This window comes from Balaenoptera ricei, chromosome 2 (genome assembly GCF_028023285.1).
Source record: "Balaenoptera ricei isolate mBalRic1 chromosome 2, mBalRic1.hap2, whole genome shotgun sequence".
In the NCBI taxonomy this organism is placed as follows: domain Eukaryota; kingdom Metazoa; phylum Chordata; class Mammalia; order Artiodactyla; family Balaenopteridae; genus Balaenoptera; species Balaenoptera ricei.
The window spans coordinates 34,258,370-34,274,916 of NC_082640.1; the positions used below are offsets into that span (position 1 = coordinate 34,258,370).

General features: G+C 52.5%; 1 protein-coding gene and 1 long non-coding RNA gene across 2 annotated transcripts in view; one reads left to right on the forward strand and one right to left on the reverse strand.

Moving 5' to 3' along the window:
- Positions 1-16,547, forward strand: part of CEMIP (cell migration inducing hyaluronidase 1) — a 158,439-nt gene that overhangs the window by 123,120 nt on the left and 18,772 nt on the right. Inside the window, exons 14-20 of the mRNA XM_059912330.1 lie at positions 7,111-7,316; positions 8,088-8,157; positions 9,180-9,308; positions 11,763-11,848; positions 12,797-12,928; positions 15,926-15,961; positions 16,042-16,197. Coding sequence (XP_059768313.1) covers positions 7,111-7,316; positions 8,088-8,157; positions 9,180-9,308; positions 11,763-11,848; positions 12,797-12,928; positions 15,926-15,961; positions 16,042-16,197 — 815 coding nt within the window. The remainder of the gene's footprint in view (positions 1-7,110; positions 7,317-8,087; positions 8,158-9,179; positions 9,309-11,762; positions 11,849-12,796; positions 12,929-15,925; positions 15,962-16,041; positions 16,198-16,547) is intronic.
- Positions 8,772-12,751, reverse strand: LOC132359073 (uncharacterized). Its single transcript, XR_009500721.1, has 3 exons — positions 11,524-12,751; positions 10,201-10,305; positions 8,772-9,927 (listed from the first exon to the last, which is right to left on the reverse strand). It is a non-coding gene; the product is annotated as an uncharacterized LOC132359073 (long non-coding RNA).

The following is a 16,547-nucleotide window of genomic DNA, read 5'->3' on the forward strand; positions in this document are numbered from 1 at the left end:
ATGGGGAGCAAAGGACATGGACATGCCGCGCCGAGGGCCTGGCCCAGGTTGGGCCCTGGGAGCAGGCGTCTGGTGGTCCCGTTCGCCCGTGAGGTGCGCTGAGTGAATGCACTGAAGGCAGTTGGTGACTAAGCTGAGAACACGTGCTGAAAAGAACAATGTAGAAGTGGTGAGGAAACATCACAGGGCTGAGCCTTAGGAGCTGGACCTGCTTTAAGCATTTGTTCTAAAGTTTTGTCCTTAAGTTTAACTTAAATTCGACTATGTCTAATGTTCCTCAAGAGAAAAATATGAAGATTACAAGAAGTCTGTAATTCCAGATCTGGGTTGATTTGAGTGGAAGCTGTTCTGAATCTCTGGGCAATCACATACGTGTGCACACACACACGCACACACACACAAACACACACGTACTTGCCCTGTGGACATATGGCTGTGCTTTCCCACCCACTTGCTGTGTGATCTCGGGCAAGCTATTTAGTCACTTAGGTCTTCAGCTTCCTCATACGTGCTGTGAAGAACAGGATGGCAATCCCCCATGGCTGTTCGGTTAGAAACTATATATGCGATATTTTGGGCCAAGGTAGTAATACAGACCTTCCTCTGAGCAGTGATCCCAGGTCTCAGCCACAAGAACGGGCTCCTGTAGGGGGAGGCAGGGCAAGAAAAGTGCTGTGGGTGGAGCCAGAGGGCCCGTTCTCGGGGGCACTCATCACGGCAGCGCTAAGAGGGAGCATCTCCGCGGACATGCAGGCTGGGGAGAGGTGGGGAAAGTTAGCACAGGCCAGGCGTCCAAGTTCATGGATATGGGCAGCGGACGGAGAGCGGTGTGGGTTGGCATGGAAGGCAGGAGGCGAGGAGTCGCCGCGGAACTGGTGCCTTCGGAACAGCCAGATGGGTGAGTTGCACCCACGGCAGAGATAGATTTTTGGAGCCAGAGCTTTGGACAACTCAGGACCCGAAGACCCTGCCTACCAAAGCCTTCCTCCTGTCTGGCCGCCAGGGATGCCAGTCACCAGACTGGGAGGGCGCATCCATCGGTTCCCTGGGTGTCATCCAGACGCCAGGTGGCCCAGGTGCTTTGCACAGGCCTTGCCGAGGTGCCAGCACAGCCTTATCTCGATGGCCACACGGGGCTCCAACCACACTCTGCTCAGGCCCGCGCTTGACAGCCAAGCTGGTGCTAAGGATTTGGAGCCTGCAGATCTCTGTGGCCTTTCAAGGGGAAACCAAACAGCCATGGCTTAGAATCTCGACGACGTACAGGCCTCTACATCTCTGAGCCAAAGAGGCAGCAGGATAACGGAGGGCATTCTGTGCCCTTCTCTGAGAGCTGCACCCCTGGACGGGAGTTGGGGTTTTACGGATTAGCACCTCACCCTATAAAGGCTCCATCACTGGGGCAGACACTTCCAGGTTCAGAAACGCTGCCTTGGCAGCTGCACTCCCTCCACCGGGGTTTCACATTTGCTTCCTTCATGTTGGCTCTAAGGATTTACCAACGGCTATGTTTGGAAGGATGTTTTTAGCTGATGGGATGAAAGGAGGCCAACAGCAGACAAAGACTTTATTCTCATTTAGAGAGCAGAGGCCACTCAGTAACATCGTGAATGCCTTTTCCCTCACGCCATCCCCAATCTGGAGGTGCCCTAGACCCCAGACAGGCAGTCACTGGCTTGCTGGAAAAAGGGGTTCCTATGTGTGCCCAGCTGGGGGGTGCGGCCCCTCCCTCGCCACTGCTAGACACGCCCTGGTACCCCCATCCTCAGAGAACAGCTTCCCTCATCCCCACCTCCTCCTGGGGCGGCCCACCTTTGGTCTTTCCCTTTCTTCACCACCAACTTTTGGAAGGAGTGTTCTGAACTTAAGATTTCTGCCAGCATCTCTTAACCAACAAAAAGGTGGGCTTCGCAACTTTTGCCCCCCTGAGCCCTGGTGACGGCTCTCAGTAATGTAACGCCACACACTAGCACTCAGCTCCTCCTCTGCAAGCCCCCTGCCCCCCTGCTCCCTCCTCATCCGACTCCTTACCCGTTCCCATCGTGACAGTGATTGCCGGCATCAGTCAACTAGCGAGGTTAAAAGGATAGAGTCGTAGCAACCTGTCTTCTAATCCTGCCAGCGTGAACTTGACTGATGGATACTTTCTGAGCCTGTGTCCTCCTGTGTCAAGTGAGGGTGATGATAGAACCCATCTCAAAGGCTTTGGGGGAAGATTAAGGCAGATAATGCATGTGACATACTTAGCAATGATATTAAATAGTATTGTCATTGTGCCTCTTTCCCTGTGTTCTGTGTGAACCTCACTGGTTCCATGAAATAGTAGTAGGTATCCCTCCCACACACAGAGTAAACCCAATATTAAATGACCTTGGCAAACATTGAGTATGTGTCTCTCCTCCCCATTTTAGGAATTCACCGCGCATGCTAGCATTGTCAAGGTTGCAGTAAAAATGCATTTAATGCTGAGGATCCTAGCAATGTCAAAACTCATTTCACCGCAGAGCCCTTTTTTCACGCAACCTTTGCCTTTCACAGAGTTAGTGTTCTACAGAACAGAGCCTGGGAAATGCCTTTCGTGATACTGACACTGTTGATGGCGTCCTTCTTGAAACTGGGGGGTTTGCACCAAAGCTCCAGGATGCTGGCAGATGGGGGGCAAAGCCTGCCTTCAGGGGAAGGGGCTACTGCACATTATCTGCGGGGCGGACAGCTGTGGGTGTAAGATGGGCTCACGCCACATCTTACTGTGTGTTTCCGAGCTCTGAGGCAGGACACGGGGGTCACCTAAGTGTTCCTTCCTGGAAGACAATGAATCCATTCCAGTTGTCTTGAGAAAGGTCAAAAAGACTCCGGTATGGATTCTGCCTGTTTTCTCCTGTTTTCCTTTTTTACGGCAGAGTGGATGGGAGAAGTAAACATGTCCTGTCTTTCTTTCTCACCTCATTCACTGCTCCAAATGTGTTACCTTTGCTGTAAAGGCCTCCAGTAGCAACCAGGACGTCCTCAACAGGCTGCCACGTTGACTATGCAGGGGGCGCCCTACATGGACTACAGCCAGCCCTCAAGCCCCCCAGCCTTAGGCAGACACCTTCCCTTTGGCGTTCCACTAAAGAGGACTGGAGCTCCTTTACCTCTTTGGTGGGAAACTCAGTGCCCTCTGTCCCAGTCTCAGAGCTCTGGGGATTGTGGGCGAGGCTTCTGTTTTCCCTGGTTTCCCCTTTTTCCAGTTTCTTGAATTCGGTCTCACTCATTTCTTGCTTCATGCGCTGCTCTCATCTCTCCTTCCCTCCTGAGCCCAAATGAGGAACCCAGACTCCTGGGCTTGTTTTCCCGCAAAGTTTCACTGGCCAGGGCTTCTGCTGGCAGAGTGGGAAAAAGATGGGAAGGAGGTAGGGGTGCATCATAGATCAGCACAGAAATCAACTGGAAATGGAGAAACAGGTCCCTCTTCATAAACCCTCCCCTCCCCTCCGCTCCCCTCCTCTCCCCTCCTCTCCACCTGGCTGCGGGGGTCCTTCCTCCTCCTCCCCCACCGCTCCTGGGCCGCCTTAGAAACTCATTCTCGGGACTTCCCTGGCGGTCCAGTGGTTAGGACTCTGCGCTTCCACTGCAGGGGGCATGAGTTCTATCCCTGGTTGGGGAACTACGATCCCAGTGCCACGCAGCGGGGCAAAACAACAACAAAAAACACATTCTTCTCCTTATTAGGCAGAGTGATTGGGTTCTCCGTTTCCTTTTCCAGCTTCTATTTGCATATTCAGAAACTCATTAACACACCCTGCAAAGCAAATTACCACCTACTCCAAGGCTCTTTTCTTTAGCAGCTCAAAAAAAAAGAAAAATAGAAAAGTAAACAGCAGAAGCTCAGAAGTTACAGTCTTTCTTTTAATAGGATCCTATTTGTAGCCAGTTTTCTGACTAAGATGAATTATGTCATACCCACCCTAGAAGGCAGAGTCAGAGATATAGTTCATTTCTGTGTGTACTTGTTTTAAACAGAAATTTCTTTTTCGTACTGTGTACAGGTCTCAGGGGGAAGTCATCACTTGGGGTGACTCTATGCCCTGATTTGCAAAGAACAGTTCCATTTTACACCTGCTATCCCAGATTAATGACTATCGGTACCCCCTTTCACTCTCGATAATGTCCTGGTTCAGACAATAAACTAAATGGTCACCCTAATTGAAGCAGTTCCTGAGAGCTGGGGAGTTTCATCCTTCACAATGTCATGCCTAGACTCCACCTAACAACAGCTGAAGACTTAAAACAGCTCTCAGGAATCGCTTTCATGATTGTCAATCATAAGGGAATATGTCCAGTAGAACAAAGGGAAAATACAGTTTGTGCAATAGAGTGGCAGGGAGCTTACACACTGCTTCTGGATAGCATGCATGGGGATTCAGTGGGCACCCGTAAGTTCATACGTATGTGTCTGTTTATCCAGCTACTTACTATCTACTTATCTATCTGTCATCTCTCTCTGTCTGTCCATCTCAAGCTATGTCACAGTTAGTATCTAATTCTGGGAAATGTTCTAAGGAAGAACAATCGTACAATGTCAGAGCTGGAAGGGATTTCAGAAGTGTCCCTAAGGACACTCAGGCAAATTACACCGCAAGTTTGTGATGAAACCAAACTTGAACTTGTGTCTTCTACTCCCAGCCCAGGGCTTTCTTCGACCTTATCATGCTTCTCTCTGGACTCTATATGCCACCTCACCCCACTACTAACAAGAAGAAAGAAATGCAACACAAGATGGGAGGTTTTTTTCTGGTGCTGTTGAGAATTGATTAGGACACAGGTTTTGGATCAGACAGATGGAGAAGCAAGTCTCAATCCGTCCTTGCAAGAGAAGTGACTCAGGCAACTTTCTAAGTCTCGGTGCCATCAGTAGAAAGGGAATAATAGTTTCGATAAGGATTAAATGAGATAATGTATGTAAAACATTTCACACCCAGTAAACAGTAGTTATTTTTATTCCTTTCCAAAAGGGTTTTTCTCTCCAGAGCACAACTCAAGGGGCCTGGAGGGAATTTCTTATTCAGGCATTTGTTAGAATAAGAATGTACCCAATTCATTATTCACTTGCATTCAAAGAGGACACCCCAAGTGTGATCCAGACAGCGGGCAACTGGGTGCCTAGGATTTACGAGGAGCTACGGGCCGGGTCTGGACACTGCTCCACATCCCTCCTCTGGGCCTGAGTGTCCTCCTCTGTAAAGGGAAGGCATTGAACTTACTCTCGATGCCCCTGCCAGCACGAGCAGCCCAAGTTTTCTTACCTCTTCCTCCCATGCTTGTCTTTCCAGGCCATTTGCAACAAACTTTCCTAGCTCACTAGGAGGAAAGGAAGCAGTCCCATTGCGTGACCTTAGTATTGACTAAAATGCTTATTGGGGGACTGAGTAGCATTCAAGATCATGCCCTTGCCTATTACCAAAGATTAAGGAAGCGATCCTTGTTTGAGAAAACGAAGAGCGTGCCTGGAGTAGGGCAGTTGTGCCTGTGCTCCGTCCTCATGGGTGAATGGACACAGTCAGAAAACTGGGATTCCAGCCCTGGCTTTGCACACGTGGGTTGTGTGACCTTGGGCAAATCACTCAACCTTTCTGAGTCTCATTTTCCTCATCTCTGAAAAAAATTAGTACAGGATTGTATAAGATTTCAGCAAGATTAAAAGATATAAGAGCCCAGGCCAGTGCTGGGACATAAAGGGTCCTAGTTCTGGATGCTTCTAGAGAGCATGTCTGCCTGGGAGTTGGGGAGTAGGTAAGATTTGTCATAGAAAAGGCTCTGGAGGGAATTGGGGTGTTTATCCTCGATTAGTGCTTCTCAGTCAGGGACAATTTTGTCACCTCCCTTCCCCAATGGAATACTTGGCAATGAAAAGGTTCTGCTGGCATCTAGTGGGTAGGGGCCAGGGATGTTGCTCAACTTCCTACAATGTACAGGACGCCCCTCGAAATGGTAACAGTGCTGACGGGGGAGTTGTTTGGGGATGATGTATGAATTTTCCAGGGCCTGGTGCAGCAGTGGGTACTTAATAGGTGTGGGTAGAATGATGTCATAGGGGAGCAGGAGCTTCCCTGGTTGGGTGACATCATTGGGCCATCAGGACCCCGGGGGTGGGCATGAAGATGGAAGATCTCAGACAGCTAATGAGGTGTCTCTCACCATCCTCATGCCCCGCTGTGGACAGGGCACCTTGGGAGGTAGCGAGCATCTCACCTGTGGGGTGTTCAGGTGAAGCAGGATGCCCGTTTGTCAGGGATGCTCGTGAACAGAGTCCTGCTTGAGAAAGGGAGCTAGGGCTCAGGCCAGAGGCCCCCTACCCACCTTCTCGTTCTCAGATTGATGAGTTCATAGAGATTCAGACCCGGAAGGGGCCTCGGAGATCCTGGACTTGGACTCCTCCATTGTGTGGTGGGGAAAGTGTGTTGGCGAGAGGTTGGCAGACTTGTCTAAGAGCCTGTGGTGCTTGTGGGCAGCTAAGTACAGCTAAGTGCAGCTAAGACTGTACTCCGCGTCTCTCCGTGTCTTCAAGTGGTTTCTCCACTTGGCCCACTGACTCTGTGATTCCAAGAAGAATATTGAAGAGCTGGAGTTTGCAGCATTTTCTGGTTTTCTGCAAGTGTGGCTTGATGTGGTTGCGGGCTTCGAAGCTGGCTTGGATCCACGGAGAGGGCGCAGTGAGGAACCAGTCTTATTAAGAAGCCCCCCTGGCCTGGCTCAGACGGAGATCTCCCTCCCCCCCTTTCTGGTGGGACCTCTTGGTGAAAGCCTCCACATAAAGTCCTTGTGAGACGTGTACTCGCTGTGTCCTCACCAGATTAGGCTCACAAGGCCTCGGCCACGGTCTCCAGTCGGGCCCACTTCTAGCATTTTGTTCTTCTCCCCACCCCATGAAGGCTCAGTTGCAACACCTCCAGCTGGAAAGGACTTTAAAGTCATGGGTCCGTCGTACCCATGTCAGGTCCATCTCCAAACCCCCAGATCCCCTCTCAGAGCCTGGTGCCTGGCTGAGGCTGTTTAATGTTTGTTGAATGGATGAATGAGCACATGAGTAACGACGCTGGGTGAACTGTCGCCCTGTCTTGACCCCTGCAGGTCAAGGACATTGTGGGCTATAATTCTTTGGGCCACTGCTTCTTCACGGAAGATGGGCCAGAGGAACGCAACACCTTTGAGCACTGTCTCGGCCTCCTTGTCAAGTCTGGAACCCTCCTCCCCTCCGACCGCGACAGCAAGATGTGCAAGATGATCACAGAAGACTCCTACCCGGGGTACATCCCCAAGCCCAGGCAGGACTGCAAGTAAGCACCTCCCTCTCCCTGCCCTGCACCACGCCGGGCCTGTGCGCACGTGCTCACACGACTGCCCAGCCCAGCATCTGACTTCTCACTCCTGGGCTCCTGAGCGGCTTGGACCTCACAGCCCTTAAGCACCTGAGGCTCTCAGCTGCTCAGACAGAGGGCAGGAGTGTGCTTTCTACTTCTCCCTTCCCAGAGTGCCTCACGGGCATCGTTTTTGGCCAAAGAGAACCACTGCTCTCATCCTCAGGCTTTTCCTGAGGCCACACCACGCTCCTTTGAGGAGAGGAAGCAGGCGGCCACCTCGGAGCCCACAGCGTGTACACGTGGGCACCAGCTGCACTGGTGTGTTTCTTGACATGAGAGAGTCAGAGACAGAGAGAGAGAGAGAGAGAGAGGGAGAGAGCAAGAGAGAGAGAGAGCTTCCTGTACGGTCAACCTTCTGAGTCCAGGGCCTCTCCCTCAGAGACAGCCATTTTTCTGGGTTCTCCTGACTTATATCTCTTCTAGGGTCCATCTCAGATTTAACCCACAAACTTGCTTATACCTTCAAGAACCATGCCCCATTCAAATTCTGAACGTGAGAATTCTGAACGTTTAATGAGAAAACTGGGTTTCAGATCAACAAATCAAGGGCATCTCAAGTCACTGATAAGAGGCTCATCATAGCAATGTTAGAGTCCCTGACATGGACCACCCCTCCGCCCCGGGCAGCAGGATGGGAGCCAGTAGCCCTCGGTCTGACGCCATTCAATCTCTGCCCCCCGCCCACAGTGCTGTGTCCACCTTCTGGATGGCCAATCCCAACAACAACCTCATAAACTGTGCTGCTGCGGGATCCGAGGTGAGCAGAAACATCCCTTTTTTGGGTGGGGCTGGGGGAGAGGAGACGGCCGGGGCCAACCCTGAAAGATGTGTGCCCTGAGCCCCCAGTCTAGGTATCCACGCAGTCAGGCTTAGCGTGAAGAGGGAAAAGCCAGCTTGGGAGGCAGATGGACTTGCTTTTAAGTGATACCTCTGGCCCTTCGTCACACTGGTGAGCATAGCTAATGAGTAATCAGTAGCATTATTAGATGCCTGGCCCATCAATGTTCTAAGCTCAAATTTTTTTATTATATTTTTCACACTTTATTTATTTTTTATTTTTTGTGTGTGTTGGTGTGTGCACAAGTTCATTTATTTTTATTTATTTATTTTTGGCCATGCCACGCAGCATGCGGGATCTTAGTTCCCCATCCAGGGATTGAACCTGTGCCCCCTGCTTTGGGAGCATGGAATCTTAACCCCTGGACTTCCAGGGATGTCCCATAAGCTCCAATAATTTAATTCTTGTGTCAACCCTATGAGGTTTGTACTATGGTGGGGAGGAAAGTAAGGCAGGGACATGCACAGGATACAAACACGGTATTCTGTCTACACAGCCCCGCCCTTACCCACCCCTCCGTGCTGCTTACCGTCCTTGGGAGCAGGTCAGGTGCCATCTCTGGGCCTCAGCTTCCATAGCTGCAGAATGAAAGGGTAAAGCCAGGAACACTCAGGAAATCCTCCCATTATGTGTCAGGAGAGGGAGATTAACCCCGGCAGTGACTCTGAAATCCAGCCATTTGGCGCCCATGGCTGATACAGTAGGACCACTGATACAGTAGGACCACAGAAGGGTTTTAACAGTCAGGATGGACGCCCACCCCCCAAAATATATTCGCCTCAAACTTCTCGCTGTTTCCGCGGGTGTGTTTGGGAATGGGCGTTGGGGCCATTTGGGTGATAGCGCTAGGCCCACCCCTAGTTTGGGCCATCCAGTCACCCCAACAAGAAGCTCCCTGGTGCTGAATCCTGTGGCTTTCCCCCCGTGTCCTCCTCCACCAGGAAACTGGATTTTGGTTCATTTTCCACCACGTACCGACGGGCCCCTCGGCCGGAATGTACTCCCCAGGTTATTCAGAGCACATCCCACTGGGGAAATTCCTTAACAACCGAGCACACTCCAACTACCGGGTAAGTCCTTCCAGGCCACGCCTCCCCGCCCGCCCACTCGTCCTCCTTCCCAGGCCTGCGCATGATTAGAGCCGGAAGAGCCACAGCTCCCCCTGGCAGCCCTGGAGCCGGGCCCCTGAGTTTGCTTTCGCGGTTCACTTGGTGGGGATGGGCGCGGTGGTGACTCCGAAAAGCCAGGCCTGATGTGTGAGCTGGGGAAGGTCAGGACCTGGCTCTGCAGGAAGATGCAGGCAGCATCAGCGTCCTCTCCTCTGGCCGCTTTCTTTTTCTGGGAAGCGGGTCCTCCATCCATGCAGTGCCAAGGAGGCAGGTGGAAAACAGAAATTTCTGTCCTCTTCGTTTGCTCATCAGTAGTTCTGTGTGTCCAGCACCAAGCCAGGTGCTGGGGAAAGGGACCGGGCTCTCGAGCGTGTCAAGGGCCCCCAGTTGAGGACAGCATCCAGACCAGAGTCGTGGGCACGTGGGAATGGAGCTGAGGAGCGAGGCTGAGACCAGAGACGCCACGCTGGGGACAGAGATGGTCTTGGGGACGCAGGGGCAGTGTGCAGGTAGAGGCCCGAATGTCAAGGCTGTTGTTCTGGTCCACTCCCTGGTGGTACAGATGAAGAAACAGAGGGTCCTAGAGGAGAATGGATGCATTCAGGGTCAAAACCAAAGAGACTCAACTAGGGAGAAGCCCATAAAGATGAGAAATAATCTCAGAATAGACCTGTGTATACAGCTAGGAGGTGGGGTGGGCCTGTGACGAGGACTGGGCAGTGTGGGCAGAGGGAGGACCCCAGGCAGTGTCATGTCTTAGAAGCCAAGAAAGAAGAGTCTCATGGGGCAGAGGGTGGAGGCAAGAGGGCAACAATGTCACCTGGACAGAGGAGAGAGTTAGCGCAGGGCGTACCTGAGGCTGCCGTGGGCCTGGGAGAGCCGTCTCCATGCAGAGCAGGTGCAGAGGCTCTGGGGACGGTGGGGAGCAGGGGGCAGTGCTGCTTGTTGAGATCCCTTCCTTGAGAAGCCTTCCCATGAGCCGCAGGTGGGCCATGCAGTACCCGGGTGTTTGGAGAGGTTGGAAAGGGAAGGAATACGTGAGGGAGGATGGTTTCCAACAGGGAAGTAGGCAAGGACTCCTGGCCACACACAGATGGAAGGAGGGGCCCTCAGGGGTGGCAGGGTGGGAACGGAGCGAAGAGGACCCTCGAGCCGGATGGATTCCGCTGCCTGAGCCAAGGAGGATCCCCGCGCGTGGTGTTCACCCCCGGTGAGCCCTGCCTCCGTGCCACCGTGTAAGGGTCCTGCTCCCCGAACTCTTCACCTGGCTTCTCTTATTTGGTCCTCACAGCAGGAATTCAGTGTTATCATCCCATCTCACAGAGACTGCAACTGAGGCCCGAGAGGTGAAGGGATTTACCCAAGGTCCTAGCTCATGAGAGGAGAGCTGGGAATCAAGTCCCACTTCTCCTGACTCACATCACCACTGCTTAATTAGAAGTCAGTTGAAGATCACAATAGCCAGTGTGCTCCAGTTCTGTAAAGAAGAGATAAGGAGCCCAAGCCTCCCTAGGAGGCCAAGGGCATCCAGCCCTGAAGGCGGACTGAACGGGGCCTCACTGGGCAGCCTCACTCCTGCTCACCCATTGCTGACAAAGTGGACACCTTTGGAGCCAAATAAGAAAGCGAGGGTCTTTCCTTGGGTCAGGCGAAAACCAAGACAAGACTGGGGAAGGATCCCAGACCCCTGCCCCAAGGTGAAGACAGGACTTAAGTTCAGCATTTTCTTTGCATCACTGCAGACACATTTCCCAAGAAAGCACATCTGTCATCCTTAATTTGGGGCCTGGGCTTATAACTGCCCAATGCAGTGTGAGGTTGGGGCATGGACTTCGCTGTGTGGCCTTGGACAAGATACTTAACCCCTCTAAACCTCAGGGTCCAGGGCTTCCCTGGTGGCGCAGTGGTTGAGAATCCGCCTGCCAATGCAGGGGACGCGGGTTCGAGCCCTGGTCTGGGAAGATCCCACATGCCGCGGAGCAACTGGGCCCGTGAGCCACAACTACTGAGCCTGCGCGTCTGGAGCCTGTGCTCCACAACTGGAGAGGCCGCGACAATGAGAGGCCCGCGCACCGCGATGAAGAGTGGCCCCCCCTCGCCGCAACTGGAGAAAGCCCTCGCACAGAAACAAAGACCCAACACAGCCATAAATAAATAAATAAAAATAAATTTAAACCTCAGGGTCCTCGTGTGCACCTCTGAGAGGACACCTTATTCCAGATTTGACTTGAGCAATGCAGAGCAATGCAGGTTCTTCACCTCCCTCGTTGCAGACCCCCTACTTCTATTAATGCATCCTGAGAGCGAAGCTGGTTTCACTGGAGTATTCAAGAGTACGCAGTGAGGCTGGGTGTGAGAAGATGCCTGCAATCTGCTGTCCAAGCTCATGTGTCCCTGAATGTCCCCTCTCCCCAGGCTGGCATGATCATAGACAACGGAGTCAAAACTACCCAGGCCTCTGCCAAGGACAAGCGGCCCTTCCTCTCCGTTATCTCCGCCAGGTAATTCTATGGGCACGTTCTGTGTGCTGCACATTGAGCTCGTTGCTGTGGGTACCGTGGTGAACATCTGAGCAGGGCCAAATCTGAGTCAGGGTTGAGGCTTCAGCAGCTGAAGGGAAAAATAAATTCTGAGAGGTTTCTAAAAAAATCAGCAGAATCCAATACCTGCTTTTTGATAAGTTGACAGGACTGGCCAGGGCCCCAGCAGGTTGGACCAGGATAAAAAGGTGAAGAGAAAAGAAGGGAGGAATTTCGCTATCAATTTAATAGGAAGGAACATTCAGGTTGTACCTATAAGTACATCTGGAGCTCAGCCCAAGGCCGGGAGCTGCTTTTAAGAGATGCTGTCAAAACCTCAAGGTAGTTAGGCAAATCAGTACGCTTTAAGGAGACCAAGTGCTTGGTCTCTGTCAAAAGTGGGTAACACCAATGACATGATCATGTCCGTGGAAGACATGACATGGAAGACTTTTGCTGGCCTGGACAACAGGAGCGTCCAGGCTCAGTGCTCCATTCGGTGGCTAAGATGTAGACGCCCAGGAAAGGCACCAGGTCAAGGTTACCCCCTAGGGGAGTAGAGAGCTGGGCACCTCAGACTCCCCTTCCCGGTCCCAGGGCTGCATTGCATGCCAGGTTTGGGACTGGCTGTCTGAACTTCCTTCTGTGATCTGACCCCTCCTTGGGGCGGCGGGGTTCCCCAGTGGTGATGATGAACAAGAGAAGTGACATGTGTGTAAGATGCATGGGGCTGGGCCCTGGGGAAAAGACCTCTGACTTCCGCAGCAAGCTCAGGAAGTTCACTGCAGAGCCCAGGGGGTGCAAGTTGGTCGCTGTTTAGCCTGAGTCTTCCGAGCACCATAAGCAGAGAGAAACTCACTGCCCAGAAGGGAGTCAGCTCAGGGGTCCCCCCCAACATGGCCACCTGTGCCTCCCCGTGCTGTGTTCCAGATACAGCCCCCACCAGGATGCCGACCCGCTGAAGCCCCGGGAGCCGGCCATCATCAAGCACTTCACCGCCTACAAGAACCAGGACCATGGGGCCTGGCTGCGTGGCGGGGACGTGTGGCTGGACAGCTGCCGGTGAGTGTGGCGTTGGCACAGCGTGGGGACGATGCTCCTCCCCTGGGCAGGGGACAGACACGAGCAAGACAGAGAGGGGAATCCAGACATACCGGTGTTTGGCCTTCTGGTCGCCCACCCAGGCCAGGAGGATGGAATGGCAGTGGGCAGTGACCCAGAGAACCCCCTAGAAGCAGCATGTGGCTTCAGCCCACCATGCCAGGGGCTGTGGGGCATGACTTGCCCCCAAATAGTCACTGGGCTTGGCTGTAAGTCACATAACTTGTCATATAACCAGTCAGCGAAAGGAAGGAAGGAAGGAGGAAGGAAACCAGTACTTTCTAGGCACCTACCGTGTGCTGGATCCTTGGTTGCATTCATTTCTTACCTTGTTTCTTGGAGATATAAATTCTCATCTCCGTCTTAGACAATGAGGCTCAGTTGAATGAATTTTCCGAAAGGTGAATAGTTGAACTGGGGCTTGAAATGTCAGCACATCAGACTCCAAGGTGCAAAGGAAGAAGACAAGGAACCCCGAGTTCTGATACAAGGTCCCCATGGAGAGCCCCGGCCCACACTGGACGAGGACCAGAGGGAGAGGCAGCTGAGTTGGGACTTCCTCTAAAGGAGCAGCATGGAATGTTCTCCTCATCTGCCTTCGGTGCTAAAAAATGGGAATCAGAAACTCTACATGGGAAATAAGTGTATTTCTCCATTTTATCATGACCAATTAAAGGAGAAATGAAGGGAGAATTGCTCGTGACAGGAGCAAGAGGAAGTGAGAGTGTGTGAGGAGAGAGACAGATTTCACACACACACACACAAACACACACACACATGCTCACACATGTAAAGGCTTCTCAGAAAAGCAGAGGCCTGGGCAAGACAGACACTGACCCATGGATGGACCCCAGAGAGAGCCAGACACACACAGGGATGGAAAGGGAATGTCGCTGGCAGAGAAACCGGGGTGGGGTTTTTTGTGGGGTCAGAGAAGAGAGGAAGGGAAAGAAGAGGATTTTGAGAGTTTTGAGGACAGGGGAAAGGGAAGAAGAGAGCCTCTTCTGGGCTTCTGAAGGGCATTTAGGGTATCAGACGGGAGGCAGGCTTGCTCTGATTGGCTCTAGAGAGCAGAAGTTGCAGATCTGGGCAGATTTCCACTCAGTAGCAGGAAGAACTTTCCAGCAACACAAGAGGCTAGTCAATGAGATAAGCTGCTCATCCCTAGAATAGAGGCCCAAGGACACTTGAGAGAGAAGTTATGCAAGAGGTGAGTGAAAGAGAAAACAGATGGGGGTCAAAGCTAAAATTCTCTGCGGTGTTCTGCAGCCAATGAATGTCCAGATTCTGGCTTGTTGGAAGTTCAGGTCCCCATAGAGGGAGTGGATGCCAGACTTGGGGCCGAAAGACAAATTGTGAAGCACGCCCCTGCCAGTGGGGGTGGATCTTCTAACCCTTCACCAGCTTCCTTCCAAGGTAGCCCAGAATCTGGCTGGTGCAGAGGTTGTCGTCCCATAAGTGGGCACAGCCAGGGGCTGACAGAAGATGGGGATCCCTTGAGAAGCTTTGAGTATTTGGCCATTGTGTCCATTTCTTAGAAAGGTCACTCCAGCAACCACTCCGTGGGTGGACGCACTCCTAGAAGTGGGAGGGACAACTAATAATACGGCAGTAGTCCAGAGGAGAAGGAATTACAGTGAGAAGTTAGGTGAAAATATGCTTTGGGAGAGTGCACAGGCTTAGGTGGACGATAGCTGTTTTGTTTTATGTGCGTTAAGTGTGAGATGCTTTGGAGATACTCCATGGAAATACACCAAAGTTTGGAAGTGCAGGGGGTAAGAGTGGCTGATTTTAGAGTCACCAGCAGACTGGTAGGGGTGGAGGCTGTGAGTCTTCATGCCGTCCCCAGGGGCACAGTGCAGAAGGAGAGGACCTTGGGTAGAGCACTGGGGTACAGCGGTGGTAAGGGAAAGCCATGAAGAGGCTGGGAAACAAAAATCAGGGAGTCCTGGGAGAGAACTAGAGAGCACAGGGTCCTGGAAGATGGGCCTTGAACGGTGAATTTGAACTGGATGGGCTTCAGACAGGGAGAAGTGCACGCGTCCCGGAGGACGGGGAACAGGGTAAGCAGAAGCAAACCGGGAACTAGGGAGACTTCAGGCGGCCGGGACCCTCCCTGGAGCAGAGGGAAAGTGGATTCACTTGGGCCTGAAGCATGAGGGCAAGGATTTGGCTTAGGTTTATGGCTGCTATGAAGCCACCAGAGTTTAGGAAGCAGAGAGTGGCACTTCGAGGGGCTGTACACCCCTGGGACAAAGGAAGTGAAGGCAGCCGCCATATTTGGACCCACGGTCCACGGCAGCGCAGACCCAAGGCTCGGCTCAGATTCTGTGGGACCCCTTATCACTCACAACCAGACTCCCTCCAGAAATGTGCTCCTCCTGACCCTCACAATGGACAAAGGGAAAAGGGAGCTGATGAGATCGCTACAGTGTAATTGCAAACTTACTTCTCAGGGCCAACATCTGCCTGACTTCTGGGAAACTTAGAAATCAGCTATTAGTGGTCCTTCCTGCTGTGGCTGAAACAGTAGTGAGGATGGCTACGGGCAAAGGAACTGCATCCATGTACCCCCATCATCACCCAGGGCGGGCTGGTCCTGAGGATAGCAAGACCCTCCACGTCCCCTTGGTCCAGTATCCCACTGAGCCCTGGAATCACAGATGGGGGTGGGCTGGAGAGGGAGGCCCACGGAGTCCAGTCTGAATGCTGCTAATGCAACGTGGCATCAAACGTTGAGAGCCCCTGCATTCACTCTTTTCTCTTTGGAGTCAGACACTGAGTGGGCGGGAATCTAGGCGATCCCATTATTACGCAGAATGTGTGAGCCACAGCTCCCTCAGCAAACCCTGTGCTTATGCAAAGACCCTTCCCCTACACAGGATCCACGGTATGACACCAGGGCAGGGAGGAGTCCTTCCCTCCACGACTTCACTGACTGTCTCCTCTTGTCCCCAGGTTTGCTGACAATGGCATTGGCCTGACCCTGGCCAGGTAAGAGCCAGGTCATTGCCCTTGGCACCCTGTGGGTTGCTGTCTCTGGACATCTCATTCCAGACATCTTCTCTCTACAGTGGTGGGACCTTCCCGTATGATGATGGCTCCAAGCAGGAGATCAAGAACAGCTTGTTTGTTGGCGAGAGTGGCAATGTGGGGACGGAGATGATGGACAACAGGATCTGGGGCCCAGGTGGCTTGGACCACAGCGGAAGGACCCTCCCCATAGGCCAGTAGGTTTGCAAGCATGGCAGCTTCTTTGATCTGCGTGGCTTAACCTAAACGACAGCAGTGGAAGGAAAGATGCTAGGATGTGATTTCTACCTGTTGACTATGAATTCCTCTGTCCTCTACTGGTCAGAGAAATCACTGAAACAATTGAGGTTAACCAGCAGGGGGGTGAAATCTAGAATCAGAGAGAGAAGTCAAACAACTGTGTTGAATATGAGTCAACAGGGAGACACAGCTGTCAAAACGTATAACGTGGTTCTGAGCTACGTTAACGGGAATTTAGTGTCCAGGATGGGCGACCGTGGCTTCCTCTCTCCTCGGACAGCACACCCACTCGGAGCATCTCATCCAC